This window comes from Populus trichocarpa, chromosome 17, assembly GCF_000002775.5.
Source record: "Populus trichocarpa isolate Nisqually-1 chromosome 17, P.trichocarpa_v4.1, whole genome shotgun sequence".
In the NCBI taxonomy this organism is placed as follows: Eukaryota; Viridiplantae; Streptophyta; class Magnoliopsida; order Malpighiales; family Salicaceae; genus Populus; species Populus trichocarpa.
In genome coordinates this window covers 11,568,865-11,589,528 of record NC_037301.2, presented here as the reverse complement: position 1 = coordinate 11,589,528, position 20,664 = coordinate 11,568,865, and the positions used below count along the sequence as shown (strand labels likewise).

Sequence of the window (20,664 nt, the reverse complement as noted above, 5' to 3'; positions counted from 1 at the left end):
CGTATACTTTTGGTGGGATCCAATATTCAGTAATCACCACAGCACCTAAACATTTCTAAACTGGAACATATTCGACTTTGATCTGTTTATATACCAAGAAAAGAAAAGAAAAGAATCGCTTGTGATCATTCTATTTTTTAGAACTATGACGGTGAGTTACACTGATTAATTCATGAGAGATCATTCTATTTTCGGAATTTTTAACTTCTGATAACCAAACAACACCTTAATCTATTTGGAAAAAAGATCATAAGAATTCTTGGACGCTTGCCTGCTGTTCACCATGGTGAAGCTAGCACTGATTCCATCAAGTTCCCCAAGTCATGCGCAGCCCATCAAATATATATTCATTATTCTATCATTTATGTGATGGGATTTTCTTAAAATTATCAGAACAATCATGAATGTATAAATCCTTGTTGATCGGTTTGCTTGTGATATGTACCCTTTCAGCTTAGACATTGCTCTACCACTTGTTGCTTGTCCATGTTTCAGTGTCCTGTGTGATTTTTGTTTCTTCTGTTATTTGCTCCAATACACAATCTTTCCGCTAATCTTTATTCTCGCTTGCTATCAAATCATCATTTATCTTCACTCCAAAGTTCTTTGACCAAAGTTTCCTATCATGCTACATCTAAATCATCCAGGGACAAAGTTGATTAGGTCATCATATACAGGAAATTTTTGGGTAGAACTAGAATAGGTCTAATCGATTTCTATGGAGAGTAGCAATTGATTGGAGTGGAGAACCGTTTCCATGACATATCCCCACTTTCCTAATGGTTAAAATCATTTATTTTGTCTACACTCGAAAGAAATTATTTCGAGTCGGCCATCCAAGACTTGCTAATTGGCCTATAAAAGGGTTTTGGTTCCTGGGGATTGGAAGAACAAATTTGTTCAATCATATTGTAACACTTTAGCAATGATTGAAGTAACATGCACTAAAGGAATCGCCCTTGCACACTATTTTTCATAGGGATAAAGCTCTAATCAACAGTTTCAAAAGGGATTTTACTTGGTTCAAGAGGGTTATTAAGCGGTTTAAATAAACTATGTATCTTATAATTCTTACTCCTCTGAGATCTTTTAGAAAATTATTGCAGTTTGCAGGGCCCATGAGTGTAGGTTTATAATTAGGTCATGATCATATCATCTTAACCTCAAGAATGGTTTGGACAAGGCAAAGTGGGTGGCTGCTGATAACTAGCTGTAAAAAAATTAGCAAAAGGATTTAACCGTGAGTAACTTGATGTGCCGAAAACAGAAGGGTGTGCCCCGCTGCAGCATCTCCTTCAGCATCATTTTCCACCCCAAAATGATTGAAGTAATAATTCTTAGTCCCTGCTCCCATTAAAAAAAAATACCATCTGGATCAGAAAGGCAAGGTGTTTTAGAAACATTGAACCAAGGCCAATCCCATGGACCATACCTATATAAACTCTCCCCATATATATGTGATGAACATGCAGTTTTTCAAGAGGGAATTATGAGTGCTTTGTTTGATTGCCTTTGTGGACACCATGAGAGCCTTAAGGCTTCTTCCATTAGTGAAAATGACTAGTTTGTTTGTTTTTCTTTTGTGTTTGGTTTTGTGTTTTGATGGTGATGTAACCCTCAAACTCATGGTTGCTAGGCAAAACACAAATGGGGACAAAAGAAGTGGCTGGACACATTAACTGCAAATCTTTGATCCAGCAGTGACCCAACTTGGAAACAAATTTTCATACAATAGATATCAATCGCTATTGTTTGTCATCAGTAGAGGAAACAGGCCTCAACTCCTTCTTTCTCTTGTGGCCTGGCATTAATTAGCAGGACACTCCTTCCTTTCCTTCCATGTTCGTACATTAAAGAAATGCAGAATCCTGCAATTTTTAAAGATGGATATATATAAAATAATACAAATAAATTAAAGAAAGGACTGTTGATCTGCCAATTCATTCTGAATAGATATCAGATAAATGCTCTGCATCTTCTCTACTGCTAAGATTCTCAGACAATGCCGAATGTCTTTCTAATAGCTTAGCAACAGATAGCAGTTCGTATTACCTGTGTTGAAAAACTTGAAATGGAAATGGAATGATCACTTTCCTAATATATGCATGCTCGTTATCAATCAGTAGGTGTTTATATGCCTACCTCCTTTTGAGTGCGCCTTTAAGCCTTCACCTCCATTTTGAGTGTGCCTTTGAGCCCTCATCCTTTTGGTAGTGTCTTTTCTAACCCTACCTCCTTTATGTATTCAATACTCCTTTTTCATAAGGTTCAAGTGCCAGCCATTTTCAGAAATCTTTCATCTATGCGGAGAAGTGCAACAAGAGAAATGTAAACATTCATGTCTTTTGGAAAGCCAAGAACAACTAATCTAATTGAACGTAGCAAATAAGATCAAGAAGATTTTGTTAGGAGATTCAATGAATGAGCCTTTCCGATTACAAGGGCAACCGATGCCAAATCCTGACAGAAGCATATGTTCTGTTGTAAGATATCTGATTTAATCAAACAATGAAAGAAGGAATCAGCAAAAAATAACGTAGAGAACATTCAAAAGAGGAGAGGCTAGCTAATTCAAAAATCGTAAATAAAACTTCATTGGCCAATAATTTTACTGGAAGTGTTTTACGAAATGCAGCCTTCCACACCGGACATTCTGAATAGAAAGTTGAAAAATATGCTCAAAAGACATCAAAATGTGATGTATCTACATATTTTTAAAAATTAGTTTTTAGGCTAAGTTTTTTTTTTAAAAAAAACAAAAGATAAAATGAAGAGTGATAATTCAATGATAAGTGGGTAGAGCTTACATCCATACTTAACATCCTTATGCTTTACAAAATCACATTTAATATTCTTGAGTTCAGTTATGCATTGAATTTAAACAAACATAGATCTAGCATGCTGTCAAACTTAACATTTTTGAGTTCAGCTACACTCTAAGCCTAAATGAATATGAGTCTAGTAATCTGCCAGATCCAATATTCTTAGGATCAGTTATGCACTAAGCCTAAACAGACATGGATATGGGTCTAGCAAATTATCAGATCCACTACTCGTGGGCTTGACATCAAGCCAAGCCCAAGTGTGTATGAGTTTAGCAAGCTGCCAGACTTATCGCCCTTAGACTTGGTTACGTGTTAAGCCCAATGATAAGTGGGTGGAGCTTGCGTACATACTTAACATCTCTATGCTTGGCAAAATGTCAAATTTAAATGACATTAATCTTGCTTACTTCAAGGCCAAATGTCCTTGGGCGTGGCTACGAGCCAAGCCCAAATTGACATAAGTCTGACAAGCTATCATACTCAATTTTCTTGAGTTCAGTTATATACTAAGTCCAAACAAATATGGATCTGGCAAGCTATCATACTCAAAAGCCTTGAGTTCAGCTACACTTTGAACCCAAACAGACATGGATCTGGCGAACTACCAGACCTAATATTTTTTAGTTCAGCTACGTGCAGAGCCTAAGCAAATAATGGTCTAGCAAACTATCAAATTCACTGTATGTGGGCTTGGCATCGAGCCAAGCCCAAGTGTGTATGAGTCTAGCGAGCTGTCAGACTCATCGCCCTTAGACTTTGGCAATACGCCAAGCGCAAAGGAGTAAAGGTATGAAGATCAATATAGACCTCATGTTAGACCATAAAACTTCGATTGTTTATTCTTCTGATTTTTTAACATAAAATATTAAGGATATTTATCTTCCATAAATGTCCTACCCTTATTTCATTTCATGAATATAGGTTTATAATTAGATCATGACTATATCTTCTTAACATACATTTTCTTCACCCCATAATTAACCTTTCCATCTAATAAACGATCACAAATGGTTTTTTAAAAAAGGGAGAGATCAGTTGTTTTCTTCGAGTAATTATACGACAGCAAACAATAAAAGGGATTATAAAGCTCATAACAGACGAAATTGACCATGGTAAAAAATATAAGAACCCTAACCTCAGCAATGGTTTGGACAAGGCAAGGTGGGTGGGTGGCTGCTGATAACACGCTGTAAAAAAAAATTAGCACGAGGATTTAACCGTGAGTAACTTGATATGAGGAAAACAAAAGGGTGTGCCCTGGTACTGCAGCGTCTCCTTGGCCATCATTTTCCACCCCAAAATGATTGAAGTACTAATTCCTATTCCCTACACCCTTTAAGAAGAAACACCATCTGAATCAGAAAGACAAGGTGTTTGTAGAAACATTGAACCAAAGCCACTCCCAAGGGCCATAACTATATAAACTCCCCATATGCGATCACCATGCAGTTTTTCAAGAGGGAATTATGAGTGCTTCGTTTGATTGCCCTTGTGGACACCATGATTGCCTTGAGGCTTCTTCCATTAGTGAAAATGACGAGTTTGGCTGTTTTTCTTTCGTGTTTGGTCGTGTGTTTTGATGGTGATGTAACCCACAAACTCATGGTTGCTTGGAAAAACACAAATGGGGACAAAAGAAGTGGGTCCATACATTAACTGCAATGTAATGTAATTTAAAGTGACTGAGATTGTTGTAATAATTGTTTTTTAATTTAATTTTTTTAAAAATATATTTTTAAAATATAAAAACAAACAATATTTTCATCTTTGATCCTGCAGTGACCCAACTTGGAAACAAATTTTCATACAATAGATATCAATCACTATTGTTTGTCATCAGTAGTGGACACAGGCCTCAACTCCTGTCTTTCTCTTGCGGCCTGGCGTTAATTAGCAGGACATTCCTTCCTTTCCTTCCATGTTCGTACATTAAAGAAATGCAGAATCCTGCAATTTTTAAAGATGGATATAAATCAAATAATACAAATAAATTAAAGAAAGGACTGTTAATCTGCCAATTCATTCTGAATAGATATCAGATAAATGCTCTGCATCTTCTCTACTGCGAAGATTCTCAGACAATGCCGAATGTCTTTCTAATAGCTTAGCAACAGACATTACTTCCTTCCTTCCTTTCCTTCCATGTTCATACGTTGGACATTACTACAATGCTGTAGCTAAAATGATGACAGTTAAATTAGTAACTACAGAGTGCATTAAGTGCTGAACATTCCTTGCAAAGGTGTGTAGTACTGTCATGTTGTGCAATTCAATCAGGGCCTCAAGATGCTTAGTCCCCAGATAAAATATCCAATATACCTGCATTTACATATAGAAATGGAAGGATGAACAATAACGATTTGAAAATCAAAACAACATGAAAACAAAATAACATGAAATGAAGTTGCCATATGTTCTCTTTTTTTTTTGCTTTTCTGCAATGCTTACCAGATCAAATTTACCATTTATTTTTCTCCTTCTGTTGATTCATAAGAAGGCATGGAGCATTAAGCTAAACATGGGGGATATCTCTTTAATTGGGATTGTTTTTGCAAATACTTAAGGCTTTACTGTTAATTTAGTGTTTCCTGAACTTACGAGAAGAAAATCATCTACCTAATCTTGATTAATCTATTATTATATAAATATTACGCCAGATCTGGATTTTAAAAGGCAGCGGCGACGGCAGCAACAAGAATAGCATTTTCGAGAGATGGGCTAAATGCATCTGTGATGGTGTTAATATTAACAAATCTCTTTGACAATTATTCACCATCATAAGAAATCTCTCTGCAGCCTTTTGCACCTTTGATATTAACAATTATTTTGCACTCAGCCCTTTTATGTTTGTTCCATTCAGTGGTCTTCATAATTGTGATGCTCAATTTGTGTGCCTTGATAGTAAGATTTGTGATATGGCAGGTGTCTCCATTAATTACAAAGATTTTATTTTATATTTATTTTATAAAATTATTTTAATTTCATGATTTTGTATTTTTTTTCTTGATTTTAATATTTAATATTAAATCTTTATAAATTTTTTTATTTTTTTTTAACGAAGTTATCTTTGTTTCATGACTCAGATCACGAGTTTAATAGATTAATCAGGATTGATTTAGAATATTTTTTTTAATTGATTTTTTTTTATCTTATCTTTCAACATTAAATTAGTTGAGAATTGGGCTTCATGTTTTTTTTCTTTCTATGAGATTATTCTAATCTCATAATTCGAGTCGTGGATTTGACAAATTAACCCAGATTGACTCTTGTAGTTTTTTCTTCTCCTTTTTTTTAATTTAATATTTTTTTTCAATTTTTTCCTTCAATATTAGTTTAGGTTGATTAAGAATTGTACTTATTGATTTATTTTAATTTTCTTTCTAAGATTGTTATGGCCTCGTGACTCGAGTTACAGATTTGCAGAGACGAAGCTAGAATAATTTTTTAGGGGGGCAAAACTAATATAACAAGATATAAATTTATTTTTCTAATCTACCATTCATGGATTATAAACATAAAAACACCTCATAATTTAGTTTTATACAAAGAAAAACATAGAATGATATAAAATTTACTACAGACAAAATAAGTAATGTAAGAACTTACTATAAACATGGAACGACCTTTATATGGGCTAAGAGGCTAATAGCCATACCAAATTAAATCAAAGCTAAGAACTTAATTTTATCTTCATAATAGATCTATCACTTTAATTTTATTGATCTTCATACCTATCAAATATAAACATATAAAGTTTATAAATAGCATTAACTGGAACGAAACACTATTTTTATTTGGTAAATTTTTTAAATAAATACAATAAAATAAAATAATAAACAAAGTTTCTTAGATATTGTGCTCATTGTTCTTTTATAAAATAAAAATTATTAATTATTATATTTATTGAGAATCTTTTAATAATATCTTTTTCTATAGAAACAATCAAATAAAAAAAAATCATTCTCCATCAACATTTTTCTTTTTTTCTCAAAAATAAGAATCAATCTTTCTTAAATAAAATAGACAAACTTTAATTAAAAAAATTCAAGATCTAAAATTAAAAACAACAATACAGATGAAGATCATAAATTGAGTATTCTTAATTTCATTCAAATTCACAAAAACGCAATCAAAATTAAAAATTAATGAGTCTAAAAACAAAATAGAATTTCGATAAAACAACACAAAAGTAATAAGAGACAGTAAAAACAAGAAGAAGAAAAAAGATTTTGAGTTTAGTTACCTTATTTTAATGGAAGAGAGGTAGAGACAGATTCTTTTGGCATGGGAAGTGTAGAGAGAGAGAGAGAGAGAGAGAGAGCAGGTGGCTATGTTTTTTACTAATATATATTTTTAAGCTAGGATAAAAAAAAAAAAAAAAATCAGCTTCGTGGACAGGCCTTTAACTGCCACCACAGATTTGACTGCCATATATATGCATTATATTTAAAATTTAAAATTTAAATAAAATTTTAATTTAATTTTTTTTCCCGTTCCAGGCATTATAGACTTTAATTTTCAGGTGTGGATGGAATTTTACGTTCCAGCCTCTTTCTGGGCGTAATAATTTAATTTTACAGCAGTAATTACCTTTTTTTTAATTTGAAGAAAAAAAAACCAATAAAATGAATATAGGTAAATCTTACAGCAGTGATTACATTTTCAATTAAAAAAAGAAAGCTAATATTCTTACAAGTAATTACTTTTTCACTCACCTCTGACAAAAAGGAAAAAAAGAAAGAGAACCCAACATTTTGAAGGCATGACGGAGGAGGAAGGAGGCTTCAAATTCTCTCCATTCTCGCCATCTTTGGATCTCAATAAACCCTATGGTTTCTCTTCTCTTTCTTATCTCTCATATTTGGCATTCTTAGCATTCACTGTGTTTGTTTGTTTTTTAATTAGTTTTTGTTAGGGGTCTTATACTACCTTAATGGCTGTGCCTGGAATCTTGATTATCCCTCAAGATCTTGATTTTTACATTTTGGGATTCGCTTCTTTCATTATATTCTTTCAGTTTCATTACTGTACAGTGGCTGATGTAAACCTGCTAAACAATCATGGGTGCGTTTTCTTTTTTAATGAGTTTGCATAAATGCGGTTCCAAAACACAGACTGTAGATATTACCAAAGCATTTTTTTTAAAAAAAAATCTTTTTAATGGGTTGCTTTCAAGATTGGTGATTGTTTAAGATGAGGACATTGGATTCTTGGCAGACTTGAGCATTAGACTTGAAAAATGATGTCTTTTACTTAGTTGAGGCGGAGAGAAATTTTGATTTTTGAACCTCGAATCCCTTTTATTTCTGGCAGTTCCTCTTGGAAGTGCTAGTTAAAAAAACTAGTTCAGCCATCATTTTTTGTTCTAGTAAGTGCTTTTATAGTTTATTTTGATTCAGTTTCCAGCTGAATTCCATGATGCCAAAAAATGGGCTTGAGTTCTCTGGATTACGAGGCTGTTAAAAATCGATGTAGATTGTGAAATAAATGCAAGTGCCTTTATTCATTTTTTTCCATCTTTTACTTTTCAATTGCGTTGGAAGATTATTATAATTTTTATGAGCATATCTTTTTGTATATTGTTATTTGATTTGACAGAAAGATTAGATGAGGAGACTTTTTCTTTCTGTTGTATTTGTGACATTTTTCCTTTCAAACTGGTGGCAGAATGGTGACATTGTGCACAGAGGTGATTCTCAAAAAAATATTATAACATAAAAGGACATCGCATACATGTGAAACATGGCTGAGGTAGCGGTGGAGTACCTTGTTAGAAAATTGAAGGATCGAATTTTATTTGAAACTGACAGACGAAGTGCGGCAGAATTAAATAGCATCAAGATTGAGTTTGAAAAACTCAGGCCATTTCTGAAAAATGCAGATTGGAGAAAGATGATGGTGGCTGACAACACAATTGTGAAATGGGTGACAGATGTAATAAACCTGGTGTATGAGATTGAAGATGTCGTTGACAAGGATTGCATTGGAAGAAAGGAGTCATATGGGTCTCTGTCCTCACTTGTTGATTTTGTGAGTGAATTTTTTAACTATGGGACCACATCAAATAAACCGCAGACTAGTTACAAGTCATTGCTGGTGCATGTCTCAGATAGGATTAAAGAACTAGAAGCCACAAGGAAGCATCTAAGCTTGTTAGGAGACATCACTAAAGCCAAACATGAAAACCTGATACAACATTCAAAGTCCTCCCATAAGCTTCCATTGACCAATATGATTGGAAGGAGCAAAGAATTTATGATGCTCAAGGAATTGCTTCTTCATGTGGTCGAGGCTGATAGGCCATATCTTGTTGCTGTAACCGGAAATGAAGGTGTTGGCAAAACAACACTTGTCCTAAGAGTGTATGAGAGTGTGCAGAGACATTTTGACTGTTCTGCCTGGATTTCTGTTTGTGGGCGTTCAATCACTGGAATTTTAAGAAACATGGCTACAGATTTTTCCAGAAGCCATTCAGTAATGAAGCTGGTGAGTAATTTGGATAAAAAGGGTGACAAGGATTTAGCAAACATGATCTGTGACTACTTAGGTGGTAAGAACTTCTTGCTAGTCTTAGATGGCTTAGATACCTTAGATACCTTTGAAGATATTAAGCGTGCATTACCCGCTAGATGCAGAGGGAAGGTGGTGGTGACAACCTGTAATTCAGCAATTCCTGCAGTTATATGCAGGCATGTTCTCCATCTTGATCCACTACTGGCAGAAGATGGTCTGAGGCTTCTTCGCGGACGAGCACTCTTGCAGCAATATGACCTTGGTGAGGTGCCTTGGCCTTCTTCAGTGAAATTGGTTGAAAAGAAGATTTTGCATATTTGTGAAGGCATCCCCCTATCAATTGCCACTATGGGGAGCTTGCTTTCAACAATCAACCTAGAAGAAGTTGGGAATTGGAATGAGGTCCTTCATATGCTGGAGGAAGCTAATCAGTGTATGCCTCAGTCCAATTTGATCAAGAAAGTCATCACAGTATGTTACTTTAGCCTGCCAGCAATGCTGAAATGCTGCTTCCTTTATTGTGGAATGTTTCCCCGCCATTGTGACATCCAATGTAAGAGGCTGATTCGGTTATGGGTGGCAGAGGGCTTTACAGGAAGACAGCTATTTGGGATAACAGAAGAGGAATCTGCCAAATACCTCTTAGAAGAGCTTATCCAAAGGAATTTGCTTCAAGTGGCACGTGTAGGTGTAAATGGGGAGGTGGAATCTTGTACACTCCTGCAGCCAGTGCATGATTTCATCTGTGACATGTCACAAAAGGACCAGATATTTTCTGTATATGAGAGCACCCAGCAGGTTTGGCCATTAAAGGCATCACGTTTTGTTGCCATACAAGGAGAAATTGATAATAGAACACCTAATTCCCTCCCTAGAGAGATCCGTTCTTTGCATTTCTTTGGGGGGAGGCCAAACCAGATGGCTATCTTGTTGAACTTGGTATTGAAAGTTAAACTCCTGCATGTGCTGGATTTGCAAAATATTCCTATTGACACCTTGCCTGATGAAATTGGCGATCTTGTTGAGTTGCGCTATCTAGACCTGAGGAACACGAGGCTACATGAGCTTCCACCATCCCTTCAAAATCTGTGTGAGCTACAGACACTTGATGTTAGAAACACACCGGTAAGGGCTTTGCCTAGTGGCTTTGATAGCCTCAAGATGTTGAAGCACCTTCTTCTTGCCGATTCATATGGCAACAGGGTAGTGAAGTTGGATGCTGAAATCATGTTTCTTAAAGACCTCCAGACACTAGCAGGTGTGAAACTTACACAAAATGTCGCTGTAGGACTAAACCACCTTCCTAAACTTCTGAAGCTATCAGTGGGAGAGGTAGAAGGTGGAAAAAATTCTCTTTGTCTGTCAGAATCCATCAATCAGATGAAAGACCTCAGTTCCCTGACCATAAAATGCGCTTGGAGGAAGGAAATTCAAATTCAGATATCAAATCCTCTTGAGAATTTGGAAAAGTTACGTGTTGGAGGTTGGATTAGAGATTTGCTGAGGTGGATAAGCAGGCTAAGCTCCCTCAAGTATTTGCATCTATGGGACTGTATGTTGAATCAAGACCCCATCTCAAGCCTCCAGCATTTGCCCAATCTTGTTGTCCTTTCATTGTCCAAGGCTTTCAAAGGGAAGCAGATAAGTTGTGATAATATTGCTGGATTTCCGAAGCTCAAGAGACTATCAATTTTTCACTTTGAAGAATTAACTGAATGGACAAAGATAGAGGAAGGATCAATGGAAAAGCTTCAGATTTTAACCATTGGTTGGTGTCGTAAACTAAAATTGCCTCCAAGAGGCCTTGAAAGTCTTAAGGATCTTGAAACACTGCAGATAACCAGCATGTATCCAGAATTTGCAGAAGAGGCAAAAGTGATCTCTCGTTGTTCAGGCTTAAACTTTTCAGTTGTTGAACAAGTTGCTTCTCAAACTCGTCAACAGAATCTTACCTAACAAATAATCAACTGAGCTAATGGTGGGATTAAAAGGGTTGCTGCAAGCTATTTTTACGAATTGCTTGGGGCCAGGAAAACTACTCAGCAGAAACTCTGTTATCATTTATTGTGGACACTTACAAAAGAAGAATGACAGTTTATGGATTTACTGGCCTTGTAATCTTCTGCCTTTTGATTTCATGGTCACCATATAGTGAACATCTTTGTCATGTGCTACATTAACTTTTAATTACACTACTGTAATCTAATAAAATTCTACTCTTTTACTTGATTCAAAATTCTTGGTTCTGAGGTGGCTTGTTGCAGGTTATTGTTTTTGGATGAGTAATCAACGCATGAACTGGTTATGATATTAGATATTGTCAGATTTAAGAATCCCTCTGAAAATGTTAGTTGACAATTGGGTATAGTCTCGACATTCTCATACAAGATTGGAATCTTAAGGAGGCCACAAAAAATTTATTTTTTGTGTTAAATATAGATGGTCTGCTTGAAATTAAATCAAAATGGATCGAACAACTGAGGCAATCATCAATCTCTCCCTCCCCCTTCTCTCTACGAACTGAAACCAATCAAAATGGATCAAAACTCTTGTGAGCATGTTACGGAACCAAAATAAGTGTTGGGAGAAGTCCCCAGGATTCAACAAGAAAAATCTACGCAACATAGCTTTTTTGTACGGAACAACAGAGAGCCTACACCCAATCACAGATTACTGGAGACCCTTCCCTTTTTCCAATTGTGGCATACTCTTGGGAAGTCCTGGAAGGTGGAAACAGCAGCAGTTGAATTATTACAAAAAAAAAAAAAGACGTGGATCAGAAACGAGGCTGGAACACTGGCTATCAAATAGAACCAGAAAAATTATGTTTCGGAAGACCTTCAAGATTGTACGTTGCATTCTTCTGTCCTTTCAGTGATGTGTTATTGTGGCTACCCATAAATTTGAGGACAAAGATCTTGAAATTATGCCTCTGCAATTCTTTTATTGTTTCACTGGTTCCTGAGAGATTATGTAGGTCGCCGTTAATTCAGAAGCCCTATATGTTCTGCCTAGACATGGACCACGGTGGTTGATGCCCTTCATTCTCTAATAGGGTGAAAATGGAACCCTCCTTCCACTTTCTTGTTCAGTTGCGATTTTCCATGCCTGCTTGTTTGCCAGATTTATGATGGACCATCCCATCATCAATACTCGCTTGGAACTGCATCTGTTGCTCAATGTGAAGTCATGAATCTGACCATTTTTCTTTTGTAGAATTGCTTGCTTTCTTCTCTAAAGGAACTGTTTATGATTTAGCCCTGCCCTTGGGTTAAAAACAAAATATAGAGAGCAAGATTGGCTCTTGGTATAGCGCACAGGAGTGAAAATGACCAACTAATTACTGTTCAGAAGAACTAAAAAATTCGATCTTAAATGAGATTGAACGTAACAGAACTCTTTATCGTTTCCAAAATTTTCCTCCTGATTCGTTTTGTTACAGAAAAACAAGTAAGAAAACAAGCTCTTCAAGGTCATTCTTGATCTGTCTGAAAAGTGTATACCTAATGCTGCTCTTTTAGGCTTCTAGCACAAGAATATAGCTCGCATCATAACGGTAGCTTTTGTGGTGGAAAAACGTAAACTATTGCTGAAATGAGTAATATAAGCATTGCCATGATAGCATGCTTAAAGCTGAGTCCTGCATCTATTCTTCTCACGGTCTCAAGTTCAGATGTGGAATCTGCTGGTGCCACCTTAGTTTCACTAACAGGTTCATTTTTCTGGGCCTTGTCCAGCTGTAAACAGAAAAGGAAATGAAGAGAGGAATTTAGAACACAACACCTACTCCATGACACAGGTTCTAGTAATTGCAGTACATGCAGAAACAGAAAAGAATTGGAAAGGGTGTGCATTAAGAAGAAGTGAAGTCTTCCCAAAATTTTAGACACCACAAGGATCATGCTTCCTTCTGCTACTTCCTATTGATGCCTTCTACATTTAATGGAGGTCAGGGGTGTATAAAATTAGTCTCAAAGGCTAGGAGATCGCAAAGTTTCTAGACTAAATGTTCAAATTAAGGACTTCAATGTTGTACGAAGACACAACAGGCCCAAAAAGTAGAGCTTTTCGACATTTTTTTTTTAAATTAGTGATTTAGTCAGTATTTAAGACTCTTGAAACAAACAGGATAGTTGAGATTCAGGTGAAGACAGATCAGGGTTTCACCGCTTCCAATGATTAACGTGAAAGCCAACTTATTCAGAATGTAACATATAATACCCACCTCAGAAATAGTAGCTGAGAATTTGGATACGTCATGCTCAGTAAACAAAAACTTTTCACCACTTCCTTTGTTATGATACTTGGTGTCTACAGCATCTTTACTTGTCTGCTGTAACTTCATCACCAGAGTTTGGTTCTGCAGTGCTAGTGATGCTATCTGCATGTACATACAACACGTCAGAAACAGAAAACCTGAGAGGAAATTTCTTGTAATTGCAAGCTCATACAGCATGGAATTCATGAAATTTCCTGCAAAGTGACAAATGCCGAGAACTTTAAAAATAAATCTCAAGCAAACAAGACCAGCTATTCTCGGCTAAACAAGTATGCTTGCCTTTGGAGCTTCTTTCAAAACATTCTCTGATTTATCAAAATGAAAAAAAGAAGAAGGAAAAAGAAAATAATATGCTAGGTATCTTCCCAATGCTGTTTATAGCATGGGAGGACAAAAGTCAGATCACTATCCTCTCACTTCTTAATAGTGAAATGTAGTAAATAATGAAGAGACAATAACAAACTCTGTCAAAAGAATTGACCTGAGTGATCCATCCTTTCTACCTTTTTTTCCAAGGCATTTTTTTTCTAATTTTGCATCAAACATTCTAGACTGAAAACAGTTATTTGCTTCGGTAGAGTTAGTGTCAAAATTTACTTTCCTTCTAGGAGAATGGGGTTTAAGTTGTTTAATTACCCTTTGTTCTACCAATAGGCCTATGACCCAGTGGTGTCAACCTCCTGCCTCATGCAAGAGGTAGTGCGTTCGACTACGGGCCTCTCTCTCCCCTTCCCCCAGTTGTAAAGGCCAAAAACAACTATTCACTGTTTTTTTGGGGGGTGCCAGTTCTAATTCTTGCTTCATTTGATTGATCTTCTGTTTGTAGACCTAAGATTGTTCATTTCCTAAATTTCTTGTCTATTAAACCTGACTAAACTTTCTTCTAAATTATAGCTTCTATTCAGGTTTTAAGGCCTAGTCTCTGTGTGCGCATCCATGTGCAAAATGACAGCTTTATTTACACGTGTTGGGTTGAAGAGAGATAGACAGGACACTAAGAGTAATTATTTGATGAAATTCAAGAAATACAACATGACATAATTCATTGGTGGTCTATAGCCTTCAAAAATTTTAATTTTCTTTGATACCTAAATATAAAAATCTAGGCAAGATCGTGATCAGCTGAAAGTTGAGATAGGAAAAGTGTGGACCTGTTTATGAAGGCGTTCCCTTTCGATAGCAAGCTGCATCACCAAATCTGTTATCACTTTAGATCGAATGCAGATATCTTTTGCAGTTGCCATTTTTTTTTCTTCGGCTTGATTCAAAGATGCCTCCAAGCACTCAAGTCGACCCCTCAAGAAGCTCAATTCTTCATTTAGATCTGAATTAGTTTCAGATAATATGATGCACTTATCCTCCACACTGTCTGCTCGGCTTTCAGCTTTTGAAACTTTTGACTTCAAGCCCTCAATTAAATTTTCCATATCTCTAATTGTAGCATACAGCATATTTTGCTTCTCCTGACTGGCTTCTGCAGATGCCACCGCATGCTGGAGCCTAAAATCAGATTCCCTCAGCTGTCTCTCCAAGGAATCAACCTTCTCAGAAGTGTCTTTAAGATGGCCCAACTCCTCATCAAGTTTCATGTTAGTCTCTTCCAATAACTTTAACTTGGCTTCTGCATTGTCTGCCCTACTTTCTGCTTTAGATAGTTTTTCTTTCACAGTATCAGTTACATTCTTCATTTCATTGATTTCAGAACATAAATATGCATTATGCTGTTCCTGAGTTCCATCCGCAGAGACCTTTGCAGACAGCTGAAATTCAGATTCTATCAGCTGGTTCTCAAGTGAAGTCACTTTCTCCCTCAAAGTTAAGGCCTCGGAATTAGCAAGGCCTAAATTATTTTCAGCTTCTGACAAGCTGGCTTTTAAGCTATCAGTCTTTGCTACAAGCAGACTGAGTTTTGTACTGCTGCTATCGAACTTCTGCAAAGCAATTTCTTTAGCTTCCAACTGCTCAATAGAATTTTCAAGCTTTGATCTTAACTCGGCTTCTCTCTTCACAGAACCATTCAAATTTAACTGGAATATTTGGAGTCGTCCCAGTAGTTCTTTTGATATCCCCATCAAAACCTCAGCAGCATTTTCTGTTTCAAACCATTTTTCATAAACATCCATTGTTTCTTCCTCTATGAAGAATACTTGTTGCTGGAAAGAGAGTACTCTATCTTTTAGCTCTTCTTCTAGTTGTCTTGATTCGGTTAGCTTCTTTTCAAGGTCCATCTCTCTTGCCAAAGACTTCTCCAGCATCCTCAAGAAATGCCTTTGTTGTTCTGCAGTTTGCATGTTGATCTTTGAATTCATGCTTGACAGTTGGTTGTCTTCTAAGAAGTTTGAGCCCTTGTCAGCACTCCCTTTTAATATGCACACATAAGAATGTGAAGCAAAAAATTACAACCAGTAAGTAATTGATCTTTCCTTGACACCAAAGTTCAAAACAGTGAAATAAAAAGGCAAAAATTTAAACATCAGTTTCCAAAGCAGCAGAATTAGCCTGTCAAATACAAGAATTCCCTGAAAATATTGCATGCATGGTTCCAAAATACCTGCATAAATGCACATATATCCATATCCATCACCCACCCCCCCCCCCCCCCCAAAAAAAAAAAAAAAAAAAAAAAAACACAACCAGCAGGCTGCACAATTCAAGAACAAACATAATAGCCTGGGTTCGTTTTCTGAATTCTAAGGCGGCCCAGCACCAAAGCAGGTGTAAATAAAATTAAGTTATATTAAATTAAATTTTTGGGATCTATAGCTTACAATTTTCTTCCCCATGCAGACATGAAAATGTCCTCTGGAACTTGGCAGATTGTGCCCTAATCTCTGAGACTTGATCTTTTGACTGCTTCAATGATTCTTGAGAATCACGCAACTTTTCTTCCAGTGCCATGAAAGTTTCCCCTGGTCCATTTGATGATATTATTTCTCCAACCTCAAAAATATATTTTTGTATATTCATCATTAACTTATCCAGTTCCATTGTCTCAGCATCCAAAATCTCAGACAAGAAATCAAATTCCAAAGCCTTCTCCACTGAATCAGCCAATATATCGTTAGATGAGGCAAAGGCTTCAAAATCAGTTTCCTTGGTTGCAACATGCATCATAAGCACGCTTAAGTTAACCAACTTCTCTGCAACACAAGCCAAATCTAATTCAACTCCTGTCAGAATCCCACCCGCAGTTTCTAATTCTCTACTCTTGTCTCCATTAGAAGATGCCTCTACAACTAAGTCAGTATTAATTGACTCGACGTCCAGATCACAAGTTCCAACATCTTCAAGAGAAACTTTAGCTTCATGTACAGAATCAGTATCCATGTTCATTGCAAACTTGTCTTTCTGGCAGCCTCAAAACCTGAGTATCAACCATTAAAATAGTAAATAAAATGAAAGGAATTGATGCTAGTCAAAATACAAGTGTTGGTGGAACTAATGAGTATTGCTAAATGATAGCATTTCATAAGCTAGCAGGTACTGGGATGCGCACACAAATGGCGATCAATGCCCATTAAAATAATAAATAAAAAAGAAAAGCAAAAAAAAAAATAAGTGCTAGTCACGACAATTATAGATGGCGCTAATGTTATTGCTATATAATAGTAGCATGTCATAAGCTAACAGGCACTGAGAAAAACAGCATTGCATTACAAACATCAAATGCTGCTTATTTTACTTCTACTTGAACTATAAACAATGAACAATTTGCTTGACCTTACTCTACAACAATAAACATAATGCTCCAACATAAATTGAGCAAGGCTCAGGCACAATTGGTGAGTAAGTCCAAAGGCATGAAATCTTAAGCAGAGGTTTTCAGAACACATCTTACAAGGCTAATCATAATCTCAAAGTCAAGCTGGATACACAACGTGAAGCGTTATGGCTTGAGTTGCCATAAAATGCATGTAAGTTAAATGCACCTTACCATACCCAATTAAACCCCTTCTGATATAATATATATATATATATATATATATATATATATATATATAGATGCCTTATATTACAAAGTTTACAAGGAAGAGAAGCAGTTTTCACTGACTTATGGTAAATTTAAAAGAAGTATTTTGTGCTAAGAAAAGAGTATCATCCGAATAGAGCAAGGGGAGCAGTTTTGTGGCAGCCAAGCAGGTGAGAGAATATAGCATAGGAATTTGCTATTTGAGAAAAAGTATTTTTGGTATAAGTTGTGGTCTTGCTGTTTGGCAATTTTGAGATAATTTTGTTGTGAGAGTCTTGGGTGTGATTGAGGCTTAGGGCTTGTGAGTGTGAGGTAGTCTTGAGAGGTTAATTTCTTAAGGAAGATTTGCTGTACTGGTAACAGTAGAAACAAAAATTTTCAGTAACAGTTGTGGTCTATAGAGGTAACCACATTAAACTTTGAGTGCCTTTATTTTGTGTTGTTGCTTGATTTGTATGGGTTCTGCACAACTTGATCAACTGCCAAAAAAAAATCAAGTCTTTAAAAGTGTTAGTGCTATTCTTAAATGAGATCCAAACCAACTTGCTACCAGCCCAAATCAACATCAGAAATTGATATAAAAATTTGTTGACAACACATGCTACAACTTCAAAAATATACTTCTTACGATTCATATGCCAAATGCCTCAGAACTCTATCACATAAAAGATACCATCACCAGTACACAACTTCGCTTAGGGGCTCTGTTCAATAGTTTTGGTATCATTTCTAGTTAATTTCTTGGGTAGACCAGCACAGCCCCTCATCAAAATATGACATATAAAGCTGGTACGGTACTACAACTTCAAATGTTTCATACATACCAAACATCCATTAAAAATCCAAAAATACCATCATAATTTACTAAGATGACTTGGCCCGGGGGAGCTGTTTTAAATGGCCATTGTATCATTCCAGTTATTTTCTTATTTAGATGCCCTACTTGTTAAGGAGCCGCAGTGCTATTAGTAAGCTTACTTCTATGAATCACAGTCTAATTTCAGCTTCAAAATAACCTAATCATTGGATAAGCGAGTCCCTAATTTCATATACCTCACATCCTAACAATAATTCCTCACCATGTAGTAAACTCAATATTCTCAAAGATGTGCTGCAAAATTCCAAGTGCAAGACTATTCTCATTGTTCTCCTCCAAACAATTAAGATAATAGGACTGGGACACCATCCAAAGTGAATAACCAAGTCCAGCACTTCATAAGAAAACTTAGATGCAATTTACTTATGTAGCAGCAATTAAATATCTCAAAGGCCCGCTTACTGTAATAAAACCCATGCTTACAACATTACCAAAGCTAGTTCACAATGAAATCTAAATCTAACTAGATTAACCTCCTCATTCCAATTCCCACTCGCAACCAGTTCTCGCTACATCTACCTCCCATTCATCAGAGCAAGCAAGATAATCGCGCCAGCCCTTCAAATTCTAGACTTGGTTATTGTTTCACACAGGCTTCCTCAAGTTCCAATTTCGGCTGATGATTGATTCAATGAATAATAATAAAAATAAATAAAAATAAAGATATCCATCCCTTCATTAATAATTCACGATCATTAACTAATCCACATCAGGGTCACTTGCTTCCACTGCAAAACAAAACAAAAACCCTCTGATCTGGAAAATTCAAAAAAAAAAACCAAAAACATTTCCACAATATTAAATCAGTCTTATCTCCATCTCAAACTCTAATAAACAACAACAATCTTTCCATAACTGTATATAAAAAAGAAAACCCACCTCGGGTATACCAAAAGGAAAAACTGAACAAAACAAAACAAAAAAGAATCTGACATGCCTACATAAGTTTCTGTCACTCTCAACAAGGGAAGAAGAGAAAAGACGAAAATAATTGAAGAACGTACCCTTTAGAAAGACGAAACTGAGTTGTGTTGACAGGGAAATAGTAAGTACTGTGCAAAGAAGAGAATATAGTTGTATGTTGATGAGAGAGGAAAACAACAACAGACTACCTCTTGTTGTTGGCTGTTGCTACTGGTTATGCCTGTCTTCTTCGCAGACACGGCGGGGTTGAAGGCGGACAGGTAAGTTAAAAACGAAGCTGCGAACTTCACTGCCGCATGTTAACGTGCGCTTAGGACTTCTTTACACCTGTCCCTCCAGTCGAGTGAGTGACACGTGTTTTTTTCCCTCTTTCGTTTTTTAACTGTAATTAATATTTCTTTTTTCGGTAATCTTGGAGAAAGACTTCGATTTCAATTTCGATTAGGCGTCTGGTTTCATTTCTTCAGTAGCCCACTCTTGCAATTGCCGAAGCCCAAACTTGGCCCAATATAGATTTAGTTAAGACGGTTCTGGGTCCATGTTGAAAGCCCATGAGATATTTAGTGATTTTCCTCTGTTGTAAACCCTGATCCAAAACAGTGCCCCCACACCCCAATATTTTCCTTCTTTTTTTTTCTCTTTTGTTTACCTTTCGGGGCAGCAGTGGAACATACTTTTAAAACTTGGTTGAACCTGTCAAGTTGATGCAAGACTTGGATAACTAGGGATTAAAATATGGTTGAATTAAAAAAAAAAAAAAATAGGATGTGACTTGGCTGACCCGACGACCTAGTAAGATCAAGTTAAAAATTCAATAGCAATCCATTGACTTTTATTTTTTTATTAAAACAATATCATTTTAATTTTTAAAAAAAATTACCCGAACAACTCGATAGCCTGGTCAAAATCCAAAACTCAGACCTTGAACTAAGTCAAAGTCTAAAAACTATGAGCAAGAGTATCCTCAGCTAACTTCTATGCACCAAAATTAAATTCCCTTTTTATTTTTATCTTACGGAAGTTATCCATATCAAGATTGGTGCTTTTATAAGAAAATCCATTTATTTTAATGATTGTTTGGTATTGAATTGATAATTGTATTTGAATATATTTTAAAAATGTAATTACCTTGAAAAATTACTAAATTAATTTTTTAAAATACTTTTCAATATTTTTAATGTCTTGATATTAAAATTATTTTTATATATTTTCAAAAAAAAAAATCTACACCACAATACCATCTTAACCTAAAGAATAGTTATGGCGACGATAGAAA

The 20,664-nt window shown here is 35.8% G+C and overlaps 2 protein-coding genes and 1 long non-coding RNA gene across 4 annotated transcripts; 1 reads left to right on the top strand and 2 right to left on the bottom strand.

Moving 5' to 3' along the window:
* Positions 1–1,611: 1,611 nt before the first annotated feature.
* Positions 1,612–5,212, bottom strand: LOC112324720 (uncharacterized). The gene is made up of 2 exons (XR_002978731.2): positions 3,961–5,212; positions 1,612–1,868 (listed from the first exon to the last, which is right to left on the bottom strand). It is a non-coding gene; the product is annotated as an uncharacterized LOC112324720 (long non-coding RNA).
* A 2,299-nt stretch (positions 5,213–7,511) lies between these two features.
* LOC18107455 (disease resistance protein RPM1) lies at positions 7,512–11,574 on the top strand. Its single transcript, XM_006373462.3, has 2 exons — positions 7,512–7,657; positions 8,493–11,574. Exon 2 carries the CDS (start codon positions 8,568–8,570, stop codon positions 11,292–11,294), a length of 2,727 nt encoding a protein of 908 aa, XP_006373524.2. The 5' UTR covers positions 7,512–7,657; positions 8,493–8,567; the 3' UTR covers positions 11,295–11,574.
* A 1,121-nt stretch (positions 11,575–12,695) lies between these two features.
* Positions 12,696–19,733, bottom strand: LOC18107456 (WPP domain-interacting tail-anchored protein 1). 2 transcript variants are annotated; one of them, XM_024588320.2, is made up of 5 exons: positions 19,577–19,733; positions 16,386–16,981; positions 14,769–15,976; positions 13,564–13,719; positions 12,696–13,075 (listed from the first exon to the last, which is right to left on the bottom strand). In XM_024588320.2, the coding sequence occupies exons 2-5, from the start codon at positions 16,948–16,950 to the stop codon at positions 12,887–12,889; spliced, it is 2,118 nt and encodes a 705-aa protein (XP_024444088.1). In that variant the 5' UTR covers positions 16,951–16,981; positions 19,577–19,733; the 3' UTR covers positions 12,696–12,886. The 2 variants fall into 2 exon arrangements, with proteins under 2 accessions (XP_024444088.1, XP_006373525.2); XM_006373463.3 differs by having other exon boundaries at positions 19,469–19,701.
* Between the last annotated feature and the right edge of the window lie 931 nt (positions 19,734–20,664).